This window comes from Typha latifolia, chromosome 15 (genome assembly GCF_019914945.1).
Source record: "Typha latifolia isolate L0001 chromosome 15, TyphaL0001v2, whole genome shotgun sequence".
In the NCBI taxonomy this organism is placed as follows: Eukaryota; Viridiplantae; Streptophyta; class Magnoliopsida; order Poales; family Typhaceae; genus Typha; species Typha latifolia.
The window spans coordinates 7,050,012-7,062,844 of NC_133100.1; the positions used below are offsets into that span (position 1 = coordinate 7,050,012).

The window sequence follows — 12,833 nt, forward strand, 5'->3', positions numbered from 1 at the left end:
TATGAATATTTTATAAATATTCTATCAAAAACTAAACACAGTGGCAAATTATGAAAGAGAACGGATTCAGGGACAGTCATTATAATATTTAAAAAAATCAGTGGCGATTATGTAAAAATCCATTTCTGAACACATCTGACGATAGATAATAACATTAGTTCAAGGATCAAATTAAAAATATGAAAAGGAAGTTATAAATTATAATAAACATATAATATGAGGTGCAAAATGAAGAGGATAACCTTTTCCACTTGGAAGAATCTTATATATATATATATATATATATATATCCTTTTCTCCGCTCATCGGTTCCATTTGGATTCTTCTTCCCATATTCCAATTTCCTACCAGTCCTCCTCCTCCTCCTCTTCTGCGGTGCTTGGTAACGGTATGATGTGATCTATTTTTACCTTTCTTTTCACCAATAAAAGTCACAAATTTGGGGAAAAATTCGCGCTTTGATGCGTTTTCTGGTTCTAGGATTGCTTGCTAGTATTCAGTTTGCTCTTTTTGTGATTCCGAATTAGTACACTCTTGCTCTTATTTCTTTTTTTTCTTTTATCTCGTCGTCAGATTCTTGATGTTGGTAGAAGAGCCTTCTGAATTGAGAAAAGATGGTTTGACTTGTGTTCTTCTTCTTCTTCTTCTTCTTCTTCTTCTTCTTCTTCTTCTTTTGTTTTCCAGAGGAGGTGATTAGCGAGGATGAGGCTCTTAAAGGTGGCGACTTGTAATTTGAACCAGTGGGCAATGGATTTCGACACTAATCTGAAAAATATTAAAGAGTCGATCTCTATGGCTCGAGATGAAGGAGCTGTGATTAGGGTCGGGCCAGAGCTCGAGATTACCGGTTACGGTTGCGAAGACCATTTCCTCGAGCAGGATACAGTGACCCATGCGTGAGTTCTTTTTCGATTGGATTCACTATTTTGGATTATTACGTGTTGTTTTCTTGGGGACATCAATTAGACAACCATAAGAGCCGTTTTAATAATTTAAGATTTACTAGTGATAGTAATTGGAATATTAATATAGTAAAATAAATTAGCTGTTAGTTGTAAAGTTTAACATGTATGATTTGAGATCATAGGATTGAACATTTACTCTACTAGTGCAAATAAGATAACGAGCTATTAAGTTTGAAGAATGGATACAGTTGTAGTGCTTCTACTAATGTCTTTTTGTACCTAATTCTCCTCTTTAGATCCTTTAAAGCATTTTATTTTACCTACTTATAGCCTTGATATGTACGTAACATAGTGCTACCTCTAATGCCTTTTAAACATCTTTGTGCAGATGGGAATGCTTGAAGGATATTTTACTGGGTGATTGGACTGACAACATTCTATGTAGCATTGGAATGCCTATTATTTATGAAAGTGTGCGATACAACTGCCAGGTTTTCTGCTTAAACAGAAAGATAATAATGATTCGTCCTAAGATGTCCCTGGCAAATGATGGGAACTATAGGGAATTTCGGTGGTTCTCTGCTTGGACCTTTAAAGACAAGCTTATGGAACTCCAACTGCCAACTGATGTTTCTGAGGCTATATTCCAGGACTCTGTACCATTTGGTTACGGATACATTCAATTTCTTGATGTGTAAGCTCTAGTTACTGAACTGAAATCATAAATTCTTTGGTAACACCAATTGTAGAAACGTCCTTTATAATGCGTGTCATCATAGCTAACATGGTTTAAAATTAAACCTTTTAGGAGGTGAAATAATCTTCATATTAAATTGTCAAAATATGCTTCCTAATAATAAGAGGAAAGTTGATATTAGAAAGCATGTCCTTTTTTATTTCAATGATTTTTTGTTGATTGAAAGAAATTGAGTCAAAAGAGGTTGTTAGAATAAATCCCAGATAGAGGCACAGGTGTACCTTCAGTTGCTACGCAACTGTGTATACAAGATTGTTCAGGTGGAGCTACGAAAGTCCCTCTTGCCTTGTGTTGTTATGAGGTTATCCCCTCTAATTCTTATTTTTAGTAGACTGTGATCTTGTTCCTGGCCTTCTTGGGTATCATCTTCCTTATGTGTCTGCATTGTAATGCTCTCATGGTTCATAGGGAGTTTGAGCTCTTTAAGGTGAATTATGATATTATTGTCTTTGCAGTTGAATAAAATTAGCTGTTAGATAACATAGCGGCTAAAGCTTGAAGTTTCAATTTAAACAAAACATGAAATTATACTGGTTGATATTCAGTAAAGACAGACAGGTGGTATCTTAGAATTAAAGCACTGGTTTCCTGAGATTCTTTCTAACTTTGGTAACAGAGTTTCTGAAAACAAAGTTTGCATAATATAATTTAAAATTTGAGAACGTCAAGATATTATCATCACTTAACCTGCCAAGTTTATATTGAACCTTGATTAACTTTCTATTCATAAGCGTACAACTTAGGGATAGCTGAGACTCATTGAATGTGTGACTTTTAAGAACTTTAGTATTTCTTTTTGTATTTGGAGAAGCCTCTTCTATTGCTCTTGTAGGTTTTTGAAGATCCAACTATATCTTGGTCAGCAAAAGAAAAACACTTCTTATTTGCTAAATGCCACTTTGTAGCTATTGCATACGATGGGTCCTGGATTAGGATGACAATAATTTGGGGAAGTAGCTTGTCATGACAATCTATCCGTTGGTTTTCTTCCTACTTTCGTGGTATATGAACCACTCTTATTTGTAATTGCAAATTCTGGTTTTAATAGCCATATAGTGTATATTTTCTACACGAAGACATGAGTAACTTGTAGGCATTTTCTAGTAATTAATCTTGAACTTCTTGTTTTCGTCTTCTCAGATCTGTTGCTGCTGAAACATGTGAGGAGCTCTTTACTGCAGATGCTCCTCGTGTTGCACTTGCATTAAATGGTGTTGAGGTTTTCATGAATGCAAGTGGAAGTCACCACCAACTAAGAAAGCTTAATCTTCGAATTGATTCATTTAAAAATGCAACTCGCTTTTGTGGAGGTGTTTACATGTACAGTAACCACCAGGGATGTGATGGTGGCCGCCTTTACTATGGTATGATTGGGTGATTTGAATATCCATTATATTCTTGTAAACTTAAAATGGGTCTGAAACAGAAAAACCTAATTTTTATTATATTCATTTCCTGTCATTTTCTTATCAAGTTGCATATCTATTATAATAGAAATGAAGCATGACTTTCTGCCTGATTTATGAGATGTGGCTCATTTTACTAGGCCGATGTCTATCTCATACTAAATGATCAAATTAACATCTCACTTCTTATCTTCATCATTGATACTGACCAGATGGATGCTGTTGCATTGCGGTGAATGGAGATGTGGTTGCACAGGGATCTCAGTTTTCCTTGAAGGACGTTGAAGTATTGACCGCCCAAGTAGATCTTGATGCTGTGAGATATATGCCTCGTTTAAATTCATACCTGAAGAATTTTTTTCCAATAAATCTAAACTGAAACAACCTTGAGTTATTTGTGATAGTTGCATCTAGCAAAAACATGCTTATTTTTCTTTCACAATTTAACTGTAGTTGTACAAAATTGAGCTGCAACATTGATTTGTTAAGTTTTTTTTAATAATTTGTCTCTGTCTCCTTTATCAAATAATTGGAAGGAAGAGATGTAAAAAATATATGCTTAGGGACTGTAGAGTGAATGCAAAAAGATGCTAATTATTGATTACAGTAGTTGCTGAATAGAAAATCAAAAAGATATTAGATGGAGAAAGATTAAACTTTTCATGAAGTTTCCTTCAGGATTCTATTTTGAATTTTGGGAAACCTGATGTTTTTTACAAAGCAGATATCATCCATGTGAATTAACATTGAACTATAATAGTTTTAACTTTGTAGCTTTTAAAGATCGGTCATTTTTCCTTTTCTCGCTCCATAAATGTTCACTGATAGGTGTTAATCGTGCTTTATCTTTGCATCTGGCAACTTTATTCAATTTACTATAAATTTCATACTGGGAGCATATCTGTGAAAAATGTGGTTTCACAAGTTTTTCTTCTGTTAATTAAGCCTTTCTCTATCTTATTAAACAATGGTATACTCTCTTTTGTTTCTTTTATTCCTTTTTCTTGCCTAAGCTGTTAGTAATATGTAGTGCTCTATTGAAGGTAAGCCAGAAACTTTGGAGCTACTTTTATAAATTTTGCTGTTGCAGACCATGGAATAGAAGAATTCAGATTTTCAGACACAAGAATTACAACATTAATGACAACAGTACATAGTTGAACAGATAGTGATGCCTTTTCTTCTCCACAAGCACCTTATTAATGCATTCTTCTTTTTGTTCTCTTTTTTTCTCCATGTAATCAGGTTTCTAGTTATCGAGGATCAATAAGTAGTTTCAGGGAGCAAGCAAGTCACAAACAAAAGGTTCCCTCAGTAAAGGCACCATTTAAACTTTGTCAACCTTTTAAACCTGGAACTTCTCCTACTATTCCAGTTGAGGTTAGCGTTTCCTTAAGTTTTGAATTTAGATGGTGTTGATATCAGGCACAGTTAACCATGTAGAAGTAAAATCTGAACTGCATGCAGTTATCCAATTTGAACTTGTACTAATTGCATATGTCCATCCATCCATTAGTTGATGTTCCTAATAGTTGCTGATTATTTTGTTTTGACCCTTGGTCATATACAGATTAAGTATCATTGTCCCGAGGAAGAGATTGCATTTGGACCTAGTTGTTGGCTATGGGATTATCTGCGAAGAAGTGGAGCATCTGGATTTCTGCTTCCTCTATCTGGTGGTGCTGATAGTTCATCTGTTGCTGCAATTGTTGGTTGCATGTGCCAGCTCGTTATAAAAGGTCGGCTCTGCACTCTGTTTGATGTATGAGAAGGTATTAATTTTGGTCTGAGTGAATTAAACGTAGTGGCATTTGCAAAATTGGAGACTTCATTGAATGAATGAATTCTCTAGAAGTGTATATTATTCGTCCCAAATAACTGAAATAAGTCATCTTTAAGAGTGAATAGCTAAGTTAGAAATGCCAAACTTTGATTGCTGGATTTGACCTTATTTTAAGATAGTAAAGACCTGTTTATCATGTAAACTTTGCTATTTCTGTGAGTATCTTAAATCAGATAATAATAAGGCTGCACCAGATGTAAAATAGGGATCTGACATCATGGATTTGATCAGATAAACCACTCTACGGTGCTTATTTCTTGAAGTGTTACAAAGCCACAGCAAGTTATCATTGTCACCCCCATCCAATGTTTCCTTCTTAATAGTCATCACAGATTTTATTTTTTACTGGCGTCGCTTTATTGATGTATATTCATGTATGGTTTACTAGTTGTGAGGCCTTCAGAGTATTATTGTGAGACTTTTTCAAAATTATTTTCTTTTTCTCACTCTTTTAGAGCACAACCAAAAGCTCCATCCTTTATCTTCTGAAACTGATTCAATTTCCTTTTGTCAGTGGTTTGATACTTTAAGTTCTCTTCCTTACCCTTTTAAAAGATGCTATCAGTTCTCTTTCAGGAATAAAGTTATAGAATGACAATTAGTACTTGATTCTGTACTGCTGTTATTTTAGTTTGTGCAACTTGATGCTTGATCAGTTGACTAAGTGATACACGGTAATGAATATTTATGCAGGTATATATTATTCCATAAAGCTAAATTTCAGTTATTTTTAACAAGCTCTCTCCTCATAAGGTGCTGCCTTTTGAGTATAAAATATTTTTTTTTGGTGTACCCTTTTGTTGTCATTATACTGACCAAAATAATTGTGAAACTTATACAGATATAGAGAAAGGAGATGAGCAAGTAAAGGCAGACGCTCTTCGGATTGGCCAATACAAAAATGGAGAGCTCCCAACTGACAGCAAAGAATTTGCTAGGCGCATTTTTTATACTGTTTATATGGGAACTGAGAACAGGTAAGTAATCTAAACTAGTTGGAGAAATCATTAAGAATCAAAGCTTTGTCATAAAGTTACTTGATTTATAGTAGATAACTTTATATTTGATTTCTTGCCGTAGACTAAGAACACTTTTGCATCTAATATCCTACCACAGTGTTGCATTTCTATCGAATAAACTAGAATTGGAGAAGTTTGAGTCGTTTGACCCATCACATGTAATTCACGCTAATATGGGCTCTCTAGGTTCCCTTATTTATGAGTACTTTTTTAGGTGGCTTAGACCCCTGCTAATAAGTTCCTCTGCTTCAGTTGATGATAACGTCATTCTTCCGTAGATGTTTTACACGTTTACTATTGTTGATTAAACTGTTTTGTGGTACTTTTCAGTTCCGAAGATACTAAATCACGTGCAAAGAGGCTAGCTAAGGAGATTGGGTCATGGCACCTAGATGTGCCTATAGATAGTGTTATTTCTGCGTTACTCTCATTATTCCAGAAACTAACAGGGATGCGACCACGTTACAAAGTAAGTAGAAGTAGATTATTCTGTATGTAACATTGTAACTACTGTTTCACAATTACATGTCACTGAAAAATGCAGTTATTTTTAGTAAATTAAGTTAATACAATTCTTGTGATGGTAACTACACTGGTAAAGCATAGGTCGATGGAGGATCAAATGCAGAGAATCTGGGGTTGCAAAACATTCAAGCACGAGTTAGAATGGTGTTAGCCTTTATGTTGGCGTCTCTTATGCCATGGGTTCAGAATAAATCTGGATTTTATCTTGTATTAGGAAGCTCAAATGTGGATGAAGGATTACGTGGTTATTTGACCAAGGTAAAAGCTATATTTCTACTTGCTGCATGCTTATTTTATCCTGTTTGTTTCATTACTAACTTTGATAGACATGTAACTTTCTTTCAACTTTTACAAAATTATGTTCCACATGAGGGACAATTCTGGCATCAGGTGCATTGATAGTGCCAGATTTATTTATTTTTCAGTTTTCTTTAGTAATGACTGAATGCAAAAAATTTCAAATAAATTAATGCCCTGTGATAGTACATTTAATACATAATTAATATCTTATATTGATACAGACATCATTAAATAAGTATATTCAATATGCAAATATTTTGTTTGTTTTTGTAGTATGACTGCAGTTCGGCGGATATAAATCCCATCGGGAGTGTCAGTAAGCAGGACCTCAGGGCTTTTCTACGTTGGGCTGCTATTCATCTTCACTATCCTTCTTTGGCAGAAGTGGAAGCAGCACCTCCGACTGCTGAGTTGGAGCCAATCCGTTCCAACTATAATCAGGTAGTACTTTTCTCCTTAAAGGTTTAGAAAGACAATATTAATCATGTATATTTATAAAAGGAAAAAAGTGTGCATTTGAGGTTTTCTTTATATTTTTCTACAGTTTGATCCTATTATTTTTGTTGCTTCTAATGATTCTTGACTTACATCACCTTAACTGGCATATATGAACTTGATAGCTTAAAATATATCACCTTAACTGGCATATATGAACTTGATAGCTTAAAATATATCACCTTAACTGGCATATATGAACTTGATAGCTTAAAATATATATGGCTATATGCTGCCTCGAATTTGGTCCTACTGCATTGAGTTACATGAATAATGGTTGCAAGACTCTATGGATAGAGTTTTTATATTTGCTAATACGGACAAGTACTTATTTTCAGGGAAAATTATATTTAACAGCATACATTAGTGCAGTTATTACAATACACCCTATGTTTTTGACCTATCCAGTTCAAACCCTACATTTTTAGTTTATTTAGCAAAAACATGCAGCGAGTTAAATTTAACCAAATAACTCTTAACAGCTATGAATCTAAAAATTAACATTCCTAAAATACCCTTACGGTTTCCCTTCTTCCCATAGCCCTATGCCTACATTCCCTAGCAAAAACCTACCACTCCTAATCTTCTTCTTCTTCCCCACCATTCCTATTCTTTTTCTTCTTCTTCTTCCCTCTTACCACCCACCATCTCTCTTCTTCATCTTCTTCTTCCCCCTTAGTACCCACCATCTCCTTCTTTTTCTTCTTCTTTCCTTTTTGTCATTAAGGAGTTTTAGTTGAACAAATTGAGGGTATTTTTGTACGTATGATTAACTAAACCAGAGACTGGTTACTTTTTGTTTGATTATCATCAGTGTGTTTTTGGTGAATAAATTGTAAATATAGGGCTTATTTTCAGTTGTGCCTGAGTTGAAATGATTTTTAAGCTGTCTGAAATTCCATAAAGTTACATGGCTAATGCTTGCAGGATTCTTAGACGTAGGTTGCTTTGCCAGTCTCTTGAGATGCAATTTTTTGTTTGATAATATGGACAAATAGTTATTTTCTTTATGCCCTGGGAATATTGAAGTGATATTTATGCTGTCTGAGATTCCAGTAAAACAATTCTACTCTCTAGCTCGTCTAAGATTTGGAGATACAGAATCCTGCCTTTAATCCAAGTTGGCTTTCTGTGCATTTCAGTTAGATGAAGTCGACATGGGAATGACCTATGAGGAATTGTCTGTATATGGAAGGCTGAGGAAAATCTTCCGCTGCGGTCCTGTGTCTATGTTTCAGGTTGGCCACGAATCTTAATTTTCCTTTCCAAAAATTGAGAATCATAAAGAATTACCTTCTTTCGTTACTCATTTTGTTGATTTTTAAGACCTTTTTGGAAAAAAAAATTATACTCTTGAATGATAGATGCAATGCCCACCTCACTTCTAAATGTTATTAACAACAACAATGTGGGCACAAACTTTCAAAAAGAGAGACAGTAAGGTAGTTTGTTGGTTTGGATTTGACAGCTGCTGGTACTAAAGATTCAGTGCAATGGGACATGAAATTGTAAACGTTCACACTTCTTCCTACAATATCCCTGAGTAGTCATATATTCCATCTTTCACGATACATCTGCAGATTGTGAAATTGAATCTTTAATATATTAAATGGTGAAATTTGAAAATTCATGTCCTTGGTTCTGATTTTTCTCCTGAAATTGCTAGCAAAATTCTTTTTTGACAGTCCCTATCAGTTCTAATCATATTTGGTCCTCCTTATATGAATGTATGTTGCAGAATCTGTGCCATAGATGGTGTGGGAGATTATCTCCAACAGAGGTAGCAGATAAAGTGAAACACTTCTTTAAGTACTATTCGATCAACCGACACAAGATGACTGTCTTAACTCCATCATACCATGCTGAGGTATGTTCTTCCTTCCTGGGCTTATTGTTGTTTCATTTACTTAGCAGGAACTTCTAATTTCTGATTTTGTTGAACTATTCCTCACTTTTGCAGAGCTATTCACCAGAGGACAATAGATTCGATCTTCGCCAGTTCCTATATAACTCGAGATGGCCTTATCAATTCCGCAAAATTGATCAACTCGTCGAAGGGATGGATAAAGATTGTAAAGTTGTTAATTTCCCAGAATTGCAACAGAGGATAGACTCAGATGTCACCTCCGGGCAGGGTAGCGGCATGGGAGTTGTGGCAGCAGGATCAGGCAATCCTGCTGCTGGTCTTTAAAATCAATCACCACAGGAAGTTGATACAAGATATCACCAGGTTATTCTTCTTGTCCATCACATTGAGGTTACTGAGGTGAACTACACAAGAAGAATCTCTTGCCAAAGTTTTGTTAATTGGCTATACTCTCATTTCAGGACACAAACTCATCCTCTGGCTACAGAAGAATCTCTTGTCCAGTTTACATCTCTTTTATAGGTAATTGGTAATTGTATATTTTCTCCTCAGTCTTGTCTTAAGAAAAATCTGTCAGCCATGCTCTTGCCCCCTCTGCTAGATTTTTCTTGCAACTTATTTTGATCCTCTTGGCCTCAATGCAACATTTGATTTGTGGTGAATGTTCATAGCATTCTGCTGATCAATCGTTCTCCTCCTGTTGAATAAGTTGTATTCTGGATATCAGATTGTTACTTTAAATTGAAATATCTAACAATAATCAGTACCTACTTTTTGTTTCAAAATAATTAGAGTTTGTAAACTTCTCTGGTGGCACGTGCCGTATGATCAGTACGGTACTGTCGCTTCTCCGTGCTCGCACGTGCAGGTGCTAATCACATAGTGATTCGTGCATGCATGCCCCTTGATGATGGATGCATTAATTGTATCTATTTTTTTATTTTTTAAAATAATTGCCACGAATTTTCTTGGAATATTATTTTTTAAAATTATTGAGTTCTTTTAAAAATGTTCACAATTAAAATTAAAAAAAAAATGAAAACAAAGAATCATTTTTGCCCTTGTAAAAAAATATTTAGAAAAATGTCTGTGTTAAATATTTTAAAAAAAAAATAGAATCTTAGCATTTACAAATATTTATTAATTTTCAATAACATTGGCTCAGGTGGCGTTTCGTTGGCGTTAATATTTTCTATCAAAATAAATTATAAAGTGACCAAACTATTATTCCTACTAATTTCAAGTCAGACCAATATTTTTGAGAGAATAATTAAGCCTTCTTATGTCCAAATTAATAGTTGACTAATGTTTACAATTTAATTTGGACCATAGTAAAATTAAATGGTTAAATTTCAAATATAGAAGATAAATTAAAACAGAGCCAAACCACATATAAATAATTTATAATTTCTCCTAACTTTTTTTCTTCTTCTTCTTTTGAACATTATAACAGAGGAATTGCAGGTTTTGAAATGTCCTACATAAAGGACCCAAATGCATAATAATCATGTCCCCTTTTCCCTTCACTTTTTCCAGCCTTTAGACATCAGCCAACATCAATTTAATCATGATGCCATCCATTGGCAATTATGAATGCCTCAGGCTGTACAATATATCAACTCAGTGTATAGTGTTTTTGCCTTTCTGGTGGTCTTCAATCTTCCCAACATTTCCTACCAAAGCAATCAAATTGTTCCCCATAACTAGAGAAGGTTCAATATATACACACACACACACACACATATATATATATATATAGCTTTAGAGTTTGCTTGTTCAAATATCACTTCTTAAGGCTCTTTTAATCTTTACTTCCTATTATCTATTTTCATGAAGTATGCAAGAGTTCATATTTTTATTATTTTTTATCTATTCATATTTAATATATAAAACTGTATGTTACTCCACTTTTAGTTTTCAGATCAATTGATTATTTAAAAGAAATTAGCTTTTTAATCCTCCACCAATCATCCCTCTTACAGCAGTTATTACTACCATTATTCATCATGAACAAGTGGAGCCACTAGCTCTACTTATTGCCTTTTGTAATTCAAACTTAAATTTATTTGAAGTTATAATTGTTTTCAATCTCTCAATCTTAACCAATATGCCCAATTTTTTTTTCTTTTAATTTTCTTTTTTTTTTCTTCTTATCAAAAGGAACGACATTACTGCTTGTAAGATTCGAGCCAAAGTGGCTCCAAATTGGTCAAAAAGAACAAAATCTTTTAGATGGACAAAGCTACTCTCTCATATCAATGCCCAAAAAAAAAAAAAAAAAAATCTCTCTATATTGGGTGCCCAATTCACAGCTTTCTTATCTATAGGTAGGATTCAATTTGGCGTTTACAAAACGTATGTCTTTTATTTTTCTTTTTCACCAATCAAGATTCAAGATCAAACAAATAAAAAAATCTGTGTCTGTTGTTATGAGACAATGGGTCAATGGATTGACCCACCCAAGTACTTTTGTGGTCATTTCTCAACCAAAAAAAAGTACTTTTGTGGTACATTATGAGATCAAAATTCATCAAATACTTGTTGTATATATACTAATTTGGTGACCTCTTGTGTATTCAACTTTTTCCTCTTGGAGTTCAAATTAAGCTTCCTCTCTCTCTCTCTCTCTCTCTCTCTCTCTCTCTCTCTCTCTCTCTCTCTCTCTCATTGCAAGGAATCCTGCCAAAGCAAAAGCATGCTACAATAAAGAAAAGGAAAGCCAGGGAGGGGAAAAAAAAAGAAAGAAAAGGACCATATTGCCACTCTAGAGTCTGTTAACAAACTCTGGTTCTCAATATTGGCACACCACTCTCTCTATCAGATGATCTCCATTGTTCTCATCCTCCAATACCCACATGTTTCTCCACTCCCTGTTGATGCAAGAGCCCAAGAATCCACAAACAAGGCAAGCAATCTTCTCCATCTCCTCTCTCTTTCTCCCCCCCTCTCTCCCCCTATATATATGTAGTCCAGTAGTTATGCTTCATGACATGGTTCAGTATTTTGAATTTATTTGCGAGTATAATGTTCTTTTCCCAAGTGTTGAATGGATACAAGGAGTGATTCAATGTACATGTTAATCGTTCAGAAAGCCTTGGTATCAAAGAGCAGTAGAGGTTATAGTGATTCTATGGAAGCCTGCAACAAAGCCATCCATGAGCAAACATAGAGTGATTCCAGAGTACTGCAACAAACCAAAGCTAAGGAAGTGCACTTCTCTAAGGGTGGCTTCTTCATTCACTCGAGTCTGCCTCTGCGTGCCTATATCTTCGTATAACGAGGTTTTTCAGGCCGACGTGCCGCCTAGGAGAAGCTATAGCTATCCAAGATCGAAGTCCTTTGCCGCGCCACAAGATAGAATTGCAAACACAAGGACATCGGTCGAGTGTCGAAGAGTCTTCAGAGGGAAATCGCTGACGGATGACATACTGATGAGAAGATTCGTCGTCGAAGAGGAAGCAATGATGCAGCTGAGGAGGAGGAACCAGATGGAATTCATAAGGAGGAGGAATTCAATGAGGAGGAAAAAACTTGGGCCTAGTCCTCTTAGTAGGATGACAATGGCAGAAGAGGAGTAGCTCTTAGCATTCAAAAGGCATTAATGGTTGTGACATTTTGTATCCTTTGATGAGTTTGTAATTGCATATTTTGCAATGCAGCAGGGGCTTGTTCTCATTCTCAAGATTTTCTCTCCCTTTTTTTCATCAGATTGTAGT

General features: G+C 34.9%; 2 protein-coding genes across 3 annotated transcripts; both read left to right on the forward strand.

The window, feature by feature from the left end:
- The first annotated feature begins 274 nt into the window (after positions 1-274).
- LOC140802231 (glutamine-dependent NAD(+) synthetase) lies at positions 275-9,905 on the forward strand. 2 transcript variants are annotated; one of them, XM_073157675.1, is made up of 15 exons: positions 275-388; positions 685-896; positions 1,294-1,599; positions 2,803-3,026; positions 3,281-3,384; positions 4,314-4,448; positions 4,639-4,807; positions 5,753-5,888; positions 6,261-6,399; positions 6,537-6,713; positions 7,029-7,196; positions 8,393-8,488; positions 8,989-9,117; positions 9,211-9,480; positions 9,579-9,905. In XM_073157675.1, the coding sequence occupies exons 2-14, from the start codon at positions 703-705 to the stop codon at positions 9,439-9,441; spliced, it is 2,208 nt and encodes a 735-aa protein (XP_073013776.1). In that variant the 5' UTR covers positions 275-388; positions 685-702; the 3' UTR covers positions 9,442-9,480; positions 9,579-9,905. The 2 variants fall into 2 exon arrangements, with proteins under 2 accessions (XP_073013776.1, XP_073013777.1); XM_073157676.1 differs by lacking the exon at positions 275-388 and adding an exon at positions 458-526.
- Positions 9,906-12,272: 2,367 nt separating this feature from the next.
- LOC140802193 (uncharacterized) lies at positions 12,273-12,695 on the forward strand. Its single transcript, XM_073157636.1, has one exon. It carries the CDS (start codon positions 12,273-12,275, stop codon positions 12,693-12,695), a length of 423 nt encoding a protein of 140 aa, XP_073013737.1.
- Positions 12,696-12,833: the final 138 nt, after the last annotated feature.